Source organism: Colletes latitarsis, chromosome 5, assembly GCF_051014445.1.
Source record: "Colletes latitarsis isolate SP2378_abdomen chromosome 5, iyColLati1, whole genome shotgun sequence".
NCBI classification, from domain to species: Eukaryota; Metazoa; Arthropoda; class Insecta; order Hymenoptera; family Colletidae; genus Colletes; species Colletes latitarsis.
The window spans coordinates 22,684,813-22,705,228 of record NC_135138.1 but is presented as its reverse complement, the minus strand read 5'-3'; the positions used below and the strand labels follow the sequence as shown (position 1 = coordinate 22,705,228).

General features: G+C 46.1%; 1 protein-coding gene across 1 annotated transcript; it reads left to right on the top strand.

Moving 5' to 3' along the window:
• The first annotated feature begins 12,112 nt into the window (after positions 1–12,112).
• On the top strand, positions 12,113–12,589 carry LOC143341629 (uncharacterized). Its single transcript, XM_076764594.1, has one exon. The coding sequence runs from the start codon at positions 12,113–12,115 to the stop codon at positions 12,587–12,589; it is 477 nt and encodes a 158-aa protein (XP_076620709.1).
• Positions 12,590–20,416: the final 7,827 nt, after the last annotated feature.

Genomic DNA, 20,416 nt, shown 5'->3' with positions numbered 1-20,416 from the left:
CCTCGTACGGCTCTGGTCGCCAAGTGTTTAACAGAACGACCAGGCTCGCATGAGACCCTGGGAAAATAGAAAAATAGAAAGCTTAAAATTATCTTTACATTCCTTTCCATTCATATCATAGCAAGGGCGTAGTGGCTATACAATGGCAACTACAAGTCTCTTCCTCACTGTTACATGATTTTCTAAGAGATAACTTTTCCATTTTTCTTTTTGACATCACAAAAAATTAGGACAATAATTTTAACATATAAGAATTTTAACTATTCACCACCCCTGAAAAATATTTGAAAACGAAGAAATAACTTTCAAATCTCACATACTTTCTTAGATACTTCGTTCTTGAAGAAAGATTTTCAACTAATGCCTGTTACAAATTTTCCTCCCGTTCGCGACTGGATCGACGTACAGTGCCACTAAAAGACTGATGTCTTTTCCATTCCGTGGCCAGATCTCTTGTGACCACGTTATAACTCGGCTTATACATATTCCGAGTAATCGACAAAGCGCTACCGAATCAAAGTCATGCCAATAGATAAAAGTAGCCGCCACCCCCGGCAATAATCTTAAGAAGCTTGCCGATATTGTAGCGTTCGAACTTCAGTCTTAAGCGCGCTGCATATAGCATCGCGCGTGGCTTGACGTAGATTTTCTTACAAAGTAGCGTGGCAGTCAACCTGTTAAGCAGCTAGTGATAGCCGACAATGTATCCACGAAAGCCGAGAATATGTTACTACGATATTCTCTATTGGGACGACATATGAAAAAGATATGGAGCTGCAACGAGAACGAATCGAATAAAATGCTCGCCAGATCATTCCGTTGATGAAAAGAACGTTTTAGTTAGACATGTCCCTGGAGTTTTCGAGTATCGTTCACCCGGACAGGGATTATACCTGCTTAATCTCGTTTATCACGCAAAGTACAGTTTCTAGTACATCTAGAAACACTGAATTGTTCATTTTTGCGCTATGCGCTATCGTCTTCAGTGACGTTCCTACTGCCTTAACCCACTTTTCGGATCTGTGTACCTAGTTTTCCAGAGATACATGCAATTCATGCTTCGAAAAGGGTCTGTTCGTGAACTTTGATGTCGCGTATTAATATTCGATGGTCAATTTCGAATACAGCGATCGAGAGGTCACGCTGGCTCAGGATGCTAATCTGGCCTATCGCATCTTGGAACATGATGAGATTACCGCTGAGCACTATCCACCTAACCCCTATATCTATGAACATTCGTTCGTAGCGATGGAAAGTATCAGATCTACACTCAAATTCTTCGTTGGAGTAGGAAATGGTAGAACTGAAGTAGAAACCAATGTACATCTTGGAACAACGATCATAAAAGCTATCGATGGCGTGGTTCGCGTTGCTCGTTCGAGACTGCACGGCGAAGAGTTTCATCTATTTAACGAATGGTTAGTTAAACACAAACTGCATCTGAATGATTTTAATAAACTAAAACGACTTATTATGGACGCAGTAATGTGTGGTAACTATCACCATCCGCTTATATCTTTATTGAAGACATTGTGCTTCTGTTTGTTGTTCGGAGTGGTGCCTGAAGAGGTACACTCAGAATATTAGAGAGGTGACGATTTGTACGCATTAATCCTATCTCGTCTTTCCAGAGGGTGCAGCAAATTCGTAGACCTCATGGTACGACCGTGCTATGCCTGTGGAACTGATATAGATGCGTTAGAATACCAGCTAAATCTAATTCCGTTTCACATGTATTACCAGATACCTCACGGCAATGGAATCGTTCATTAGGGATTAAGGAGGAGACAGCTGCGTCAACGCTGCGGGAGCAAAGTGACATTCTGGGAATAACCCACATTTGGTCGAAATGATGAGAGGCCGAGCCCGACAGTTGCTCAGAGACAGCTAGGTCCGCCGGATAATGGTCCCCGGTATTGAGCAGAGAGCTGTTGGTGCCGTCCTTCCGCATTTTAATACGTGGCTGGACAGAGTTGGCGGGCGGCTCACCTAGCGCATGACGCAGGTGTTCCCGGGACATCCCTCAGGGGCTGTGTCCGGCAATCGTCGGCCTCAGTACGGGGCGTAGTGACCCCGAGGTACCTGATGCTAATCACACCGTGAGCCTCCTGTGACCCATTCACAATTCCTCCTTTGGTTTTGTGAATGGTACGTGACGGCAGGAGGAACGGGGGCCTTGTCGTAACCGCCCGGACCGCGAGTATGGCGACTCTATAAAATCGCCGTCCAATCCTAAGCTATGGTGCGCGGCGATGGGATGCATGGTTGGGGGAGAAGGCCCAATTCCAAGCGACCATCTCCGGGGGCACCTGCCGAACCCCCGGAGTATTAGGCTTACCTGGGTAAGGCGGCTCTGCCCGGGTGGACCTTTATTTCCGACTTATGCGTGGGAATTCTATGGATCTTCTAAATAAAACGGGGATGGGACGGGATATTGTAGTGAGACAGGACGAAGACGGTGTTGGGGTTATGGTGACGGCGCTCGCGCCTCACTCAGCGCCTGTCCCGGTTTCGTGGAGAGTGGAAGAAGACGACGAGACTACGTCAGTCTCGTCCTTCTCCTCCACCAGGAGCTACTTAGGCTCCAAGAGGAAGAGGACGGGGCAGGCCGTCGACGGAGTGGGCAGGGCAATGAGCCCTGTTGTCATGCTGAGTTGTCTCAGGGACGAGGTAACAGAGGAGATGTCAGAGAGGATCTCCTCGTCCCTGAGGCGGGTGGAGAAGGTGGCCGCAGCCTGCTCTTTCAAGGGCCAGAAGAGCGGCGGGGCAGAGGCCCTAAGCTGCTCAAAGGATGAGGGAGGCGGCGCAGGAGCTGAGCAGGCGGAACGCCCGTCTGCAGCTCCTGTTGGAAGAGGAGAGGCGTGGGTGGAGGAAGGCGGAGGCGCGCTGGAATAGCGTGGCCCTCTCTCTCATCCTCCTTCCTCCTCTGCCACGCCCCACGGCGGCGGTAAACGAGCAGAGTGCGGCGGCGGTAGCGCGGGCCCCCACCGGCCCTTCCACCCATGCTCCGCCCGCGCAGAGTTCCCTATCCTCCTGAGAAGACGAACTTTTGAGGAGGATTGGGAACATGATAGATAGAAAGCTGGCCGCCTTCCGGGAGGAAATCTTCCCTGGAAGGTCGGTCGCAAGGAAGGCGGTGCCTCCCCGACCGGCACCGCTACAGTCGGGGAAGGCGAAGGTGGGAGGAGTGAAGGGTTCGCCCACCGCGGCCACTCTGGGGCCTCAGGTTGCGACCTCGAAGGGGGGCAGAGTACCCGCGATCCCGGATCGCACATCCACCACGGCACTGTTCCAAGGGAGGGTGTCGTGAAGCGAGGTGTTGGGGCGGAAGGCGAAGAGGGCGGCGAGGAACGCCCCGCAACCGCAACCGCCGCCCTCGCCGCCCGTGGCCAGGGTAAAGGCCACGAAGACGCGACCTGGGCGGCCCCCCCTCCCAAACGGCAGCGGTGGTGCTGACCGTTGCGCAAAGGTGGCGACTTGCCACTCGCGGCGGCGATGCAGCTCGCCAGGGAGAACATCTACCTGGAGGAGCTTGGCATCGCTTCCGTGAGGGCGAAGAGGGCCGTGACCGGGGGGGGGGGGGGGGTGCGGGGAGAAGGCGGACCGTCTCGCTCAGAGGCTCCGGGAGCAGCTGGGCGAGCGGGGTGTCCGGGCCGCCAGGCCCTCGAAGCGCACGAAGATGCGCCTTTGTGGACTGGACGACTCGGTTACAGCGCAGGAGGTGTCTCGTGCCCTAGCAGGAGCGGGCGACTGCCCCGAGCGAGACGTGCGAGTCGGAGAGATCCGCAGGTCTCCTTCGGGCCTGGGGTCGGTGTGGGCCCGGTGCCCCCTCTCCGCTGCCCGCAAGGTGGCGAAATCCAGGCGGGTGTTGGTGGGGTGTGTGTCGGCGCGAGTGGAGATACTCGCGCCGCGCCCAATCCAGTGGCACCGCTGCCTCGAGTTGAGGCACGTGAGGCAGTGGTGCATCTCGCCGGTGGGCCGCTGTGGTCAATGTTACCGCTGCGGAGCGAAAGACCACCGGAGGTCCAGTGTTCGGCGGCCCCCAACTGCCCGCTATGTGCGGACTTGGGGAGGCCGGCCGATCACAGGGTGGGGAGCAAAACATGCTCTCCCCCCTCCCGGAAGAAGAGGAGGAATCGGCCCTCTCCGGTTCAAGCACCGCGGTCGGTGGCATCGTCCACAATGGAGGTGGACGGTGCGATGGGGACGAACAGCCGGCGGGAGGCTGGGGCGGCCGCTATGTAATGCCGCTCCGTCTTCTCCTCCAGGCCAACCTCAACCACTGCCGGGCGGCACAGGACATGATGTCCCAAGTCCTCGCGGAGTGGGGGGTTGGCCTGGCAGTCGCCGCCAAGCCGTACCGCGTCCTTGATCATCCTCTTTGGATGGGGAACGCGGACGGCTTGGTGGCGGCGGTATGGGTAAGAGGCGACGGGTCCCCGCCTTTTTCCATTCTGGAGCGCGGTCGAGGATTCGTCGCCGTGAACTGGGGGGGAGTCGCCGTGGTGGGGTGCTACATCTCGCCCCGCAGCGATCACGCCGCGTTCGAGCAGTACCTGGCCGAGGTTGCGGCATGCGTGTAGCGCTGCGCGGCCCGGCCGTTGCTGGTCCTGGGGGACTTTATCGCCAAGTCGGTGGCGTGGGGATCCCCCGGGACCTCCGTTCGCGGTGGGATCCTGGGCGACTGGGCGGCCGGGCTCGACCTTCGGTTACTGAACCGGGGGTCGGAGCAAACGTGCGTGCGGCGATATGGGGGGTCCGTCGTGGATGTTGGATTCGCGACCCCCAACGCCATGCACATGGTGTCGTGATGGCAGGTGGTTGGGGGGGGGGGGGGGGGGTCAGAGACACTCTCGGACCACCGGTATATTCAGATGGAGGTCTCTGTCCCCGGATGTATATCACGACACCACTGCCCGGTTGGCGCCCCACCGCGCCGCTGGGCGCTTCGGCGCCTGGGCAAGGACGTTATGATGGCAGCTGCTGTCGCTGCAACTTGGCCGCAGGGGGCGGCCGAGTTGCCGAGCATAGAAGAGGAGGATTAGTCGCAGATATTTGCGACGCGGCGAGGCCCCGGGTTTGGGCTGGCTTCTCCTCGCTAGGCGGTGTACTGGTGGTCGGTCTCGATCGCAGAATTGCGCGTCGCGAGTGTGCGCGCCCGACGCCAGTACACCCGCGCGGGCAGATGTCCTGTATGAATCATACCGTATGGCTCGGGTTGCTCTGCGGGTCGCCATCAAACGGGCCAAAACCCGGGCATGGAAGGAGCTCCTCCAGACCCTCGATGACGATTCTTGGGGGCGCCCGTGTAACGTAATGCTAAATAAGCTCTGCCCGTGGGCGCTCTCTGTCACCGAGGGTCTTGACCCCCGGCTGCTGGAGGACGTGGTTAATACTCTCTTCCCAATTGGGGAGAGAGGTCCACGTCCTCCGGTGGTGTCGGCTGTCCCAATTGAGTGGGCGGTCGGGCTGGGGGTCACGCAGGGGGAGCTGGTCACGGCCATCTAACGGCTCGGGGCGCGTAACACGGCCCCGGGGCCGGATGGTGTACCCGACCGGGTTTGGGTTTTGACCCAGGGCGTCCTTGGGGCCGACCTCAGGCGGTTGTTTGACCGATGCCTGAGAGACGGGCGATTTCCCCCTAGTTGGAAAGTGGTGAGGATGGTCCTCCTCCGGAAGGCGGTTCGGCCCGCAGAGTCTCCCTCCGCATGCCGGCTTATCTGTCTCCTCGACGAGGTGGGCAAGCTCTTCGAGCGCGTGATTGCTGCCCGCCTCGTCGAGCACCTGTCACGGTGTGCCCCCGGTCTGGCCGACTGCCAGTACGGTTTCCGGGGGGGCCAGTGAGGCCACTGAACGAAAGAGAAAAAGAGAAGGCTGGATCCTCATTAGTGAGGAAGCAGTAGAAGGGGCAGAGGGTTAGGGAGGAACAGGCTTCTGTTGCCACCCGTCCCATGAGTATGCGGCTCACTGATGTTCGATGAGCGAGAGCACGTTCGCCCCATTCCCGATGATGGGATCTCAGCCACATCAGGGAAGGCGACATCGTGGATCGCGTGTTGCCCAAGTTATGGGGATTTGGAGCACCGTTGCACTAAAGCGGTCGGAGAAGGAATCGAAGCACGCGTGGTCCGTGCGACGCGTTATGGAGAGAAGAGCGGGCAGATCCGTAGATCCCCGGGTAGAGATGGGCAGGAGCATTGGCGTGAGAGAGTACTGGATGTATCGACAATTCCCAAGGCTGCCCTCTATACGCCCAAGGAAAGCCACCGCGGAGGTTTTAGTGGGTAAAAATGCCACACTACTCTGGCCTTCCAAAGCCAGGGTGTTTTTTGAAGATTTCCTCCGCGTTAATTAGACTTGGCTGTGCTGAGAAAAGGAACCGTTCTCGCGCATTACATTTTCAAAAGCCCACGTCCATGGAATTTACTATCTGCAGCTGATAAATCGAGATCTACTTGGGTGACGAAAAACCACCATGGGTTGTCGTGGGAGGATGGCTTCGTACCTTACGACATGGCGAAAGTACTTATTACATCGGCGATAGTAGATGAGGCAAGGACTGTCGTAGATGTAAAAGGTTCTCAAAAACGTGATTCGTTGACTAACTTGATAGAAGAACATGTACATGTCGAGATCATAGATGTTGATTATGAAGATATCGAGTGTTTGAAAAATCTTGATTATGCTAATACATTGCGATACGGCAACTATGAAAAGACCTATGCTTTACAAAATGTATTTAAATTATACAACTGGTGGTTGAAACATCGAAAATAAATGTATCTTTTTGAAGCAATTTACATCATTTAAAAAAGACATCTAATTTATTCCCCCCTCCCTCTTAACAATTTTAGAAAATTATGAACTTTCAGAATACATCTAAAAATCTTTTTAACGTTTTTGTAAGGTTCGAAAAAAAAAATATATATATATATACATTGTTTAAATATCGCGTTAATTGACGGATTTGAGAACCGTTTAGAGAAATATTCAATTTAACGTGAACTATAACTGAGAACCATAAATTCCTCGTACGGTATTGTTTTTCGTGTACGCGACATTCCAGAGACTCTCTGATGCGTAGATCGGTACACGGAACGATATAGGTTAGAAAAACCATACGCGAGTGTTGGCTGCTCTCAGTCACGTAATCGACCCAATATATTTACATGGGATCGATCGTCGAAGATCCATAAACAGAGAGGGTAGAGGAATATTGAAATTAAGAAGAGATAGACATTGAAGAGCAGGGATAGCGCCGCGAGGTGGTGATTACCCCTCTCGTGGCCGCGACTGCGGATGTCTGTTCGCTTCTTAGGATCGACACTCGACAGCTGGTCCTCGCAGCGAGCAGATCGACAAACGATTCCGCTCCGCGACGAAACCAAATCTCCGAATATAGGTTCTGAGAATACTCGAACCTTTCGTTGAGAATTTTAAATTGTTGCTCAAAATTAACTGAATCGGTGAGGCATTTTATCAGCCCCGATTATTGACTGTACAATCTCGCCGAATAGCACGTGACGCTCGAGCTACGTGGTCGTGCGAGGGAATCAAGATAAGAATCGTTTCCCGTGTGTCGAAATTCCAGTCTCAGCAAAGGGCTACGGCCCGATCAGTACTGACGACTCCACGGACTGCTGCATTTGACGTGGTCGTGCGAGGCTGGCATTATCACGGACTGCTGCATTTGACGCGGTCGTGAGGCTGACTTTCCAACGTCTCGCTGTAACCAGCGGTCGTCGGAAGTCCAGTTTCGGCCAGTGGATGCGGCCAACTCAATACTGATTTCTCCACGGACTGCTGCATTTGACGCGGTCGTGTGAGGCTGATTATCTTCACGTGACGTTTGAGTTTCGTGGTCGTGTAAGAATTTGTCGTACGGACTGCTGCATTTGACGCGGTCGTGCGACAAGTTGAATTGTCCGCACGGTTTTGTATATCACCCCTAGGGTGGTCTCTGACCGATACCCTACGTGGGCTCACCGTTTCTCCGGTCGGGGCTAAGAAATTCCGGACTTCTTAGCTCTCAACCTGCTCGAGCAACGCTCCTTGACCGCCAGTGAGTACATACCCTGTGCGTAGAGCAACGCATAATGAGCACCGTGGTGTATGCTCCTTTAAACGTAAGACGCTACGTGCGCCGTTAAGGGCTACACCACACCGCGTCTTGTACGCAGGGAACGGTGAGAAACTGCGGTTTGGACAGTATTTGGAGCTTTACGACCTCCACCTGTTGTCCTTTCCTGCGGCATTCAACGATCGCTAAAAAGCGGAGAATTGAGAAATTAGATCTCTTCTTCCGCACAGCGATCGAACGGTTCTCGATTTGTGAGAATGTTCATATATACAGTCCACTCACACATATCTCGGTTCGTCGAGACGTGTCTGTAATCTCCGCTCTTGAGTGCGAACGGCACAAACAGGAGCGCGCGAGATAGAGCGAGACGGGCGACGCGACAAGCGTTAATAGGTATTTAAATCCAGTCTTGTCTTTCCTTGTTACAGAACAACACATCGCGAACTTGGCCAGGAGCAGTCGGTCCAGGTTTTTTCCCCCAGACGTCTGGCCGACGTCTAGGCGGTTTTTTTTCCTTTTTCTTTGATTAAAAATAAACGTTAATTTCATTGAGCAAATTCAGGTGCATCAATTTATTCAATACTTTTTCCCAGTGTCCTTTCCCTCGTAATCCGGACCACGTCAGACTAAAATAACCCCCGAAGGGCGGTTAAGGTCTTTAAACATACATATACTAGTAAATGATGGCTGAAATACCGGAAATAAATGTATCTTTTTAAAGCAATTTACATCATTTTGAAAAAGACATCTAATTCTTCTCCCCCCCCCCCCACATCGTAGCAATATTATAAAATTATGAACCAGAGCGACAAAGGAAAGGAATTTTACAACGCAACTGTGCAAAAACTTTTGCCAAAATACACCATAAATCAATATTCAACGTATTGTTACGAGCCAGGGCCGTGCAGAGCGCGTGGCCTGCGAGTGCGAGAGACAGTATGGAATATGGTATCAATTTGTTAGTTAGGTGCACGGACGAACCCAATGCGAAATAGGGGAGCCACTGGGACAGTTGCTAACGAGGACGAACCTGATGCAAAATCAGGGAGCCTCCTGGGATGGAGTCACGTACGGACGAACCTGGTGCGAAACCAGGGAGCCGTAGAAGGGTGAAACGTCGTGAACGAACCCGATGCGAAATCGGGGAGTCACTAGGATTGTTGATAACGACGCAGACGAACCCAATGCGAAATTGGGGAGCTGCTAGGAGGTTGAAAGTCGCGCAGACGAGCTCGATGCGTAATCGAGGAGCTGCTGGGAGGTTGGATAAATCACAGACGAACCTGATGTGAAATCAGGGAGCAGTAGGATGCGGACGAACCTGATGCGTAATCAGGGAGCCGCTAGGATGGTAATAGATTGCGTGGACGAACTCGATGCGTAATCGAGGAGCCACTAGATTGTATGAATTTGTATTTGGATCTAGGATATGTTAATAGAACTTGTAACTTTGAATTATTAAATATAATATAACCCGTGCGGTAAGGTTATATTATTGTGGGAACGTTTAACTAATAATAATCGCTTTATATAATTATAGGTTAAAGAAGTTGGATAACTCTGGTTTAATAATGAAAGTGGATATATTCTTAAGCCAACAAGTAAAATACAAATGTTTCGTGTATCTTATGTCGCGTTCAAGGAATAATTATAAATATCTAAAATGTTTCTGCTCGGTGTTGACGCACTGGCGATGCGCTGGTATGTCAGTTGAAAATAAAGGCCGCAATAGAAGTCACACCGATTCACGGATTCTATATGGTTTAATATTGATACAACAGGGTACTGTAGCCCGATCTCCTGAAATACAACTGACTATCAAAAACCGTATACACGTAACGAGAGACGTGGTGTTAACACGAAACGTGACGGTACGATTATGATTCCCTGAGTAATGAAATCACGGGGTTTATATACCAAAAAATCTGTGTGGGGCGGATTCAAGAGTACGTTAGAAATCACCGTGTGCACTATTCTCCGAATTGTATTAATTAACGAGCTGCTCTATTCTCCGAATTGTATTAACTAACGGGCTGCTGCATCGCGACGGAAGTGACCCCCATTTCAAAGGTTACGGAACGAAACGTTCGACATACGTAACAGTATTCAGTGATGAAAACGTCAGTCGTCGGGCGGTTCAAACGTACGCTTAAAAGCGATATGTGGAAACTGTTTATGCTTAATGGAAATTATAAATGGATCAACTCGCTGCAGCATCTCGTATCAAATTACAACGCGCGAAAGCATCGAACTATCGGTATGCGACCAATTGCGAAATGTAGAATTCAATAGATAACGTTTCACGACGATACTATCAAACGAGTGTGAATATTGTGCAGCATTTAAATGCAACGTTACATCATATGTACCAAGGGAAGCGGGTGGTGCATAGGGGGAGGGGGAATTTTTTATATCACATGTTCTTCTTCTGCGAAAAGTGCAACTTTTGCCAAAATGTCTTTTAGATTACCTTGAACATAGACCATTTTTACGTACACACTGTACCCAATAATTTTTATGGGATCCACGAATTGTGCGAGCTATTGGGTCCCAGTCATTTTACGTACACACTGTTCACCTTCTTATTTTATGTCGCATGTTCTTCTTCTGCGAGATGCGCAACTTTTTCGCAAGGCGTTTTAGATAACACTGAACACGTGCAAAACGTGTACATTGCATTCGCGGACGAACACGCGCAAAAAAAACACAACTTTTGCAAAATGTATAACATTGCAAACACGGACACAGATTTCATTAATATATCGCGAGCATCACCGGGAGCATCATCGGGTTGCAAATTTTATAATATATCGCGAGCATCACTGTTCACGTCAACGCAAAAACGGCAGTATGGATCATCAAGAGCAGAAGCTGTACGAGCAGGCTGCTTAATTAAGGTCGAAGGAAGAATACGATATATGGGAACATCGATTTAATGATTATCTCAATTCTTTGGAGGAACGCAGCCGAATCAAGAGAACGCGACTCTCAATCGGCGAAAAACAATCATTGATTGCTCGTACCGCTAGATTGGAAAGTCTGAAAGATTCGATACGCAATCAATTCGTACATGTAGGTGCAGGACACAGTGCAAGACTCAGATGGCGTGAAATTGAGACAGCTTTCGTATATTGACCGGTGTGGTGATAAATTCTAACCACATAGAGCCTCGCAATTTTCTCGGAGATGCGAGAGACATTGTACTCGATCATGTGTGGAACATTGTGTTGAAACATGACAGTGTAAAAATGAATACTATACTTAACGGTGAATTTGTGGCTGGTAACAGATGTGCAAACAAAAGTGTTAACACAAAAAACTGTGAACTTTTTCGCTCGTCTGACCAACGCGAATGGTATGATTTGCGCGTCATCGAGCCCATTCTAGCATCCTTAGACGAGTTTCAGGAACGCGGCAGTGGGTGGGCGCTGTCGCGTTTACTTAATTTAATTGTTAATGTTAAAACTACAAAGATATAGATGTAATGGCCGTAGCGTTAGACTCATTGACGGAGTATATTTTGGAAGTCGACTTAAAGTATCCACACATTTGCATGATGCACACACTGACCTAACGTTCTGTCCAACGAGTGATAAACCGCCTGGCAAGCGTCAGGAAAAGCTCCTCGCGACTCTATACGATAAGAAGCGTTACGTAATACATTACCGCAATCTGCAGTAATGTATTCGCCACGGTCTTCGCGTAACTGAAGTTCACCGCGTATTACAGTTTTCACAATCTCCATGGCTTCGCGATTACATCGACCTAAATACAAAGTTTAGAACTCTTGCTACAAAAGATTTTGAGAAAAATTTATACAAATTAATGAACAATGCAGCGTTTGGCAAAACTATGGAAAATGTACGCAATCATGTAGATATAAAATTAGTAACAAAATGGGAAGGGAGATGCGGTGCGGAGGCACTGATCGCTAAACAAAATTTCCACAGTCGCAGCATATTTTCGGAAAACCTACTTGCGATCAAACTGCGCCAACTGTCAGTAAAATTTAACAAACTAATCTATGTAGGCATGTGCATACTAGATATATTTAAGGTTTGTTTGTATGAATTTCATCACGATTACATGTTACCCACACATAGGAATAAATGTAAAATTATGTACACCGATACAAACAGTCTAATTTACCACATCGAATGTGACAATATTTATGAACTTATGATACGTGATATTGTCCACTTTGACACGAGCGATTATCACACAGATAATCGATATGGTATTCCGCTTGTTAATAAGAAGATACCAGGTTTAATGAAAGATGAAAATAATGGGGCTATTATGACTGAATTTGTCGGATTGAGAGCAAAGATGTACGCCTTGCAAGTCGATGGCAAGAAAGGTACGAAAAAGGTGAACGGTATCAAGAGTAATGTTGTAGCGCGAACTATAACATCTGATGATTATGTGCAATGTTTGATGGGCGAGGTTAAAAAGATTTGCCACCAATCGTGTATAAGATCCACATTGCATGAAGTGTACACGATATAAGAAACAAAAATTGCTCTGAATCCGTACGATGACAAACGATATATTGTACTATATACAACCGAGACGCTGCCATGGGGGCATTATAAAATACTGCTTTAGACGTACCAGTATACATATGTTTGTAACTCAAACACAGACCTTAGTAACATTGCTTTACGATAATACCCTCGATCAGAAGATCCAAGTACGCGACGTCTGCAGAACGCTGTGGGTGAGAAGTTGCCAAGATACAATTCTACGAACATTGGCAGATACGAGCGAGTATCAGTTCCATTCCTAAGAAGATCAAGTTCTCCCCCACCTGAGTAATGTACTATATAAAGAGTTGTACGACCAGCCCATGCCATTTATAGGAGAAGTGATTTTAAGTTTGCGCGAAAATAAAATTTAACAATGGTGGCAGATAAGTGGGACGAAGGTATGTAAAACAGGAATAATTTTTTATCACATTAGTTTGCACCATATTTAACAACCACAATTACAAAATATAATATTGTAATATGAACATTTTCGTCCCCCCGCAGCAAGAGTCAGCTTAGGCGGCACTGGCTCCTATGCGGAGGCAGTACTATTGGCGTCCCGATACAACATTATTAATAAGAGGTGTTGTTTATGGGGGGGCAAATGCTATCGCCGGAGAAATGAACGGAGGCGAATTTGCAGACAATATTTAGATGCGCTGCCGCAGCTTGAAGCAATTGAATATGACAGCCAACCGACACACATTCTCGTGATGGTGTCGATGCTTGGCGAAGAGAATAATATATCGTATTGTAGCGAATGTGGTGTAGAAATATATAAATACGCCGACTCTATACATTGTATGGGATGCGCTGATGCGATTGCAAAATTCCCATTACACCGAATATCGCGACAAGCAGTAATGGTCTGTGAAAACTTGCAATAGCATATATATATATATATATATTTTAATCATTTTATATTTTTTTAATCATTTTTTATATTTGTTTAATCATTTTATATATTCTTCACTGTTTCTTAATCATTATATATATTTTTATTTATATTTTTATGTATGTATTTTAATTATATATTTTCCTTATTAATCCTTTTTGTAATTATAGTATGTAATAAAAACAATTTATATACATGGTAACGTGATCAGTGTCCCCACACATCTCCCTCACTCCAATTTGTTATTAATTTTACATTATGAAAAGTTCAGTTTTTCATAAAAAAAAAAATTGCTACGAAGGAGGAGAAAGAAATTGATGTAAATTGCATTTTAAAAACAAAAAAAATACATTTATTTTCGGTATTTCAACCACCAGTTGTATAATTTAAATACATTTTGTAAAGCACAAGTTTTTTCATGGTTGCTGTATCGCCATGTATTAGCACCATCAAGAATTTGAAAACGCTTGATATCATCGTAATCACCATAAATGGATTCCATATTGACAGGTTCCTCCTCCATCAAATTTGTCAACAAGCCCCGTTTATTGCTTCCCTCGATATCCACAAGAGTCCTTACATCTTCATCCATTATTGCCGCTGTAATCAATTGTTTCGCCATGTTGTACGGAACGAAACCATCTTCCCATGACAATTCATGATAATTTGCCGTTAGCCAAATAGCCTGCGATTTATCGGCTGCAGATAATAAACTCCATGGATGCGGACTTTTAAAAATATAATGCGCGAGAATGGCTCTTTCTCTCAGCACGGCGACTTCCTTTACAACAAACTCTGTGTTGCTGACGTATCTTTATATGTCAACAAATGTTGGTACCATCGAGAAATATCTTTGAAACTTTGTCTCAATGCGATGTGTTCATCTCTTACATATTACAAACATTGCTGAAGTTACAGTTTATGTGATCTTGCGCACAACGTTAGACAGTGGACAGTATTTGACGACGCGATCATGCAAAATAAGACAATACGCGGTAGTATTTGCTGGCACGTAGCGCTCCTGATTGATTCGTTCTGTCGCGAGCAATCGATGACAACAAGCGGTCCCTACAACGAAAAGTTCTCCCTGTTGCAAAGCGTTTCGTAACAATCGTATCCGTAATAAGCTTTACGAAAACATACATACATATCAAAAAGAATAGCACATCTGTTTTTATCAAAATCAAGATTCAAGTCATCATACGGATAAAAGTCAGAGTTTAGATACAGTTTCACATTGGTCAAGTTACATTCATTGAAGTTGCTCGCATCTTTAGACATGTTGTTCTTCCGACCAGTCTGCAGCGCAAAAATGACGTATCGCGGTTTCTCCAGCTGAGTTGCAGTTTTAACGGCCTATGAATGTTTCGTTGTACTTAGCAATAATGGGTATTCATACAGGTCCCACGAACGAAAACTCATGCTTAGGTATTGCCCGCTTTCCAAAATCCGCAACATCGATAGTTTATTCTTATCATTCAGTATAATGCGCGGAATTCCCCACTGTATCTTTAGTAATTCGATCTCCGGCTCCAGCGCGGAATTTGCAATGATGCAGTTGTTATCATTGCGAGCGCGTATAAGGATGAGTTCATGTCGAACGTTGACTACTATACGCTTGTAATCTTCGCAAAAACCCAACAGCATATTGAGCGGTACACAAAAGTTAAAGTAACCTGTGAGTATGTTTGACTGTGCGGCCCACCCAGCATTCCGTAAAATTAACGATTTGTCATATGTTGAGGACACAAATGTTTTGATGGTACTTGTTATCCCAACGTTTCTGTTACGATCGATCTCCACACCACTGAGTTCATATCGAATTTCATCAAACATAAACGCAACACAATTATTTCCGAGGAATGCATCCAACTCATTGTTTGGCTTCCTTACTATGAATCTTCCTTCAACGTATAGAAAGCTCTCACATGGTAGCGTGTATAAATCCTGCTGTTGTATAGGTATTCGAATCTCATCGTTGTGTCCAAACGTTGTGTTGGCGTATGGGTTGTACGTGTGAGTCTCAATCTTGACAATGCGATCATCAAAGATCGGTTCGCTTCCAATGTTTAAGATATTAGCCATTTCGTACAACAAAACCCAACGATTTCAGAAATTCAACATTCGATGCAGTAAGTTTTGTGGGTGATCGAATTGTCCTCTCGCCTGATGGTTTTAGACAGTCAATATTCGATACAGTGTGGTGTGCAAGCGATTGAATTGTCTTCTCTTTATTTTCATGCGTCGTCTGTTTCACTTGCTCCCCTTCGTTCAGCACAAGCATCTCCTACTACAGTCGTTGTCTCCGCACATGCAATCGAACGGTGATCTGTTCCCCTCGAAAATCGAGCAATTGATCGTCTTGATTCACAACGCGAATCGTCAAATCCGAAATGCTTCGTGCAGTAATCGGAAGGTAAATGATCTGTGTTGGTCTTTCCGATATCTTATATCCTGGTGGAACGGTAGGCGAAAACTCATGTATCGTATGCACACATTGGTTATTGCTGTAAGCGCCAAATGTCACGTTGCATTCAATGCGAATGATATTTACATTCATTAAATTGATTGATGCATCTGATTCGTGCCATTTTCGTGGTTGTAGCACCCGATTCGTTGAAAACCCGTATTGGGTTTGGTAAAATTTATGCCATAAATACACTTGATTTCGCTCTTCATCGTATTGTTGTTAGCTCTAAGCATCAAGGGCGGGTTCCCTTCATTATCCCATGAAAGCGATCGTTGCAAATACATGTGAATGTCGTCCAGCTCATAAGATCCCTCGGGAATAATGATTTCCTTATCATCATTATCATAGTAAAATTTATTATTCGACAAATTTACATTCGGTATTGTGTAATATGTTTCAAAGTCCATAAGACCGAGTTCGTAATCACCATTGCTCAAATCGATGGCTGGAAAATAGCTTACTGCGAGAATACTACTTTGCCCGGTGAGCGTTAGCGTCAGCGACATGTTCCAACGGATACTGGAGTTAAAGCGTACAATGATTATCCTTAAATTGATTGTCAACTGTCAGCAGAAACTGTAAACACAGCTGTCCACAATTGCTTTGATTATAGCGCTGATAAGGCATGTGATTATACTCAATTACACTATTCTTCAAATATTGTATCAGTTCCCTCGGTGGTTGAAGATTGCCAAAACTATCAAAATATATGGCGCATGTTCCCCGTTTTGCGTATGCCACCCAATGAGTACCTGGTCCCTCAACAGTATCCAAATTTACGATTCCGCTCTCATTCCTGCGTACCCCATCTGTTGGTAAAGTATTGCGCATAAAAATACCTCTGAAATATGGAATACACATACGCTTTGCCAGTTGCTGCAGTTGTATGTTTGTGGTTACGCCTTCAGGCATTTTAATTTTGACTTTTTTTTTTCCTCTTTGAGACTCCTCGCCCGCGTTTGTATGGCGCGAGATAAAGTCTGTGACCTTCCATGGCGAGATTATGACGTTTCATTTCTTCTAGCTGGCGATGCATTGCCTTCTTATCGTTCACAGCCTTCGCGACTCCTGCCGCCCCTCCGACCAATGAGCCAAGAACCCCCAATAATGGTAAACTCGGTAGGATACCGCCACGTTTCGCCGTTGGAAGTATTCTCTTCTTCACAGCACTCTTTTTTTCTTTTTCAAACCCATGTCGAATTTTGTTTTGGCCTTCATAGCCGCCCAAACGGTAGTAGCAGCAGCCTTTTCCCCGAGACTGGAATCTCTCGCGGTAATGTAAAATATGTTGTCAGCCACGTGTCGTTTTACGAGATCGTTATTTTGCGAATACGCTATATCATGCTCGCGACATGCAGCATCCAGCGGATTGATACCTTGATCGCCTCGCGCCAAACGTTTCTCTAAATGTGTTCCGGGGCCACAAAACTGATAACCTGGAATATGTAATTCAATCGGAAGTGTGTTTTTAACGCGATTTAATAGGCCCTTCCCAATTTTTGCTGACATTCGTCACAGTTGTTTATCGATGGTGGTGGTAGACAGTCAATGTGTGTTCTGCTGACTCGACAGGTTATATTTGAATACTGATCGTTTCAGCTCTATGCATCGCTATAAATAGACCAGCACTCTTTCGAAAGTATCTTCATTTGTATAATGCTGATAAAATATGCAGTTCATACGCCAATCACCTATGATCAAAGAGACTAATCTAGACAAAAAGATACAGTCTGAGAAAGAGTTACGCAAATATGGAAATATGCTGCCGGCTTCTATACGTGGTATCATCTGCGGTCCATCGAATTGCGGCAAAACGAACGTGTTGATTAGTTTGTTAGAAAGTCCGCACGGTGTTCGTTTCGAAAACGTATACGTGTACTCGAAATCGTTGCACCAACCGAAATATCGATATCTAGAAAATATATTCTCATCGATAGACGAAATTGGTTATTTTACATTTTCGAATAACAGCGATGTCGTTCCGCCGAGCGATGCACTTCCGAATTCGATTTTTATCTTTGATGATGTGGCATGTGATAAGCAAAACGTGGTAAGAGAATACTTTGCAATGGGTAGGCACTCGGACGTCGACTGTTTTTATCTTTGTCAGACATATGCAAAGATACCGAAGCATCTGATACGCGACAACGCGAACCTGCTGATCATGTTCAAACAAGATGGTACAAATCTAAAACATGTATACAACGATCATGTTAACACTGACATGTCATTTGAGTATTTCTGCAAATTGTGTACCGCTTGTTGGCAAGAAAAATATGGATTTGTAGTGATTGATAAAGACAGCGCATTATGGAATGGTCGCTATAGAAAGGGATTTAATGACTTTGCGATATCATAACATGTTCAGTTATTTCCGATACGTTGACAAAGCAGTGTTCCAACATGAGCAACAATATTGAAGATTGTGAGAGGATAACGAAACAGATTGCGAGAACGAGTGATTTGATTCGCAAAAAGTATCGTGAATTGAAAACTGGTAAAATTGAGGAAGAGATTGCGCTGGAAAAACACTTTAAGCCTGTTACTGAACCGCTGAAAGCAATTGTTGATAACGCGACAAAAAATTATGATCTATACAATAATACAGATATCGGAAGCGAACCATTAGCCACTCCGAATATCAAGGAATTGGATAAAACACAATCAAATTACTGGCTAAATCTTTCGAAACCACTAAAAATAAAAAAACCAAGATTAAGTAGTTTACTCGATATGAATCCCATGATTTCTACACCGGCCTCTACATCGAGTAAGACGATGCCAACAATAAAAAGCTTAGCAAGATTAAGCAGTTTATCCGATACGAATCTGATGGCCTCTACACCGATTAAGATAGTACCAACAATAATAACCTCAGCAAGATTAAGCAGTTTACCTGGTATGAATACGATGACCTCTACACCGATTAAAATAACACCAGCAACAAAAAGCTTAGGAAACGAAGATACTTTTGAAAGTCCAAAAAGCTTAGCAAACGAAGATGTTTTTGAAAGCCCAAAAAGCAGTTTCTCAACATCTGCTCGAAGTCGGTTGCAAACGTCGGAAGGTGAAAAAGCGTTGCGGAATCACCTAGGTCCGCTGAGTCAAAAATACATCGCGCTTGTATTACGTGGAGACATAGAGGTTGGTATGGATCATGTGTATGGCGTTTATCTCGGTAATGATGGACCGATGCTCGGTAATAAACATGTTGATGTGGACAATGCCGATAACATAATTATCGATGGCATACGATATTCTGGTACACCCGGTCTTTATGAATTGATATTTAAGAAAATTCCAGATAACGACATTTATACTGAGGCTGATGAATGCAAATATAGGGACATACTGCTGACAACGAGTGCACATAAGTACAAGCATGATTCGTATGGTAAAACATTAGGCAACAAAGGATACAAGTATAACTATGTAATCAAGCCTTTATTGAAAGATAAAAAAGTTGGAAAGGGTGTACCAAGCTCGATGAGATTAACCAGCAACAAGATTGAATACGTTCATTGGAATGATCCTAACGAATTCGTAGATCGGCTTCGATTGCTCGAGGCTTCGCGTCAAGCTGGTCACAATGCTCACGATAATGAGATGTTATCGATTATCGAGGAACTTCGCGAGGCAGAGCTCATTATAAATTAAGCTGCACTTTGACGATACAATCAATCATTATCAAAATGCCAATCAACAAGTTTGGGTCATCGTTTGGAACAATGGAATCATACTATCGCTGGAATGGAGTAGTGAGAAATTATGTGCGCAACAACGCTCTATGTATTATCGGTGCCGATTATGATGCAAAGGCGCGCAAGATTTGTCGAGTAGCACCACCTGTAGAGGATGGTGACGCTATCAACAAACTATACTTGCAAGAAAACATGACATTTATAAAAAATCGACAAGATGAATTCGACAAGAAGATGATCATGTTTCAAGATTACGTTCAGAATTTGAAAGATCAACTGAATCACTTGGAGAGGGATATTATCGAATTCCGAAATCAAATGCATCAATAGCTGGATGTTGGGACGTTGGAACGTTGGGACGTTGGGGCGTTGGGACGTTGGGACATTGAGATGTTGGAGCGTTGAGGTGTTGGGGTGTTGGGGACGTTGTGGTGTTGAGACATTGAACATTGATTGATAAGACGTGTGCGTTAGGTCTTCGCGTTAGTGGCGAGTCATACATGGCCGAGAAGAAAACCTCCAGTATCGAGAAACGATGTCTTGTGGAAGAATTGCATGCTCCAGCGAGAAGGCATTTTCCCCGAAGACGCGTCATAGTACATGGGCACGACGACCTATGGCAAGCGGACGTGGTCGAGATGCGACCTTACACGCGGTATAACAGAGGCTCCCATTACATAGTCACTGTTATCGATGTGTTGAGTAAGCATGCGTGGGCTATACCCCTCAAAACCAAGAACG

Coding starts and splice junctions, on each gene's coding strand:
- LOC143341629 (XM_076764594.1), top strand. CDS start 12,113: ATGTGCATACTAGATATATTTAAGGTTTGTTTGTATGAATTTCATCAC.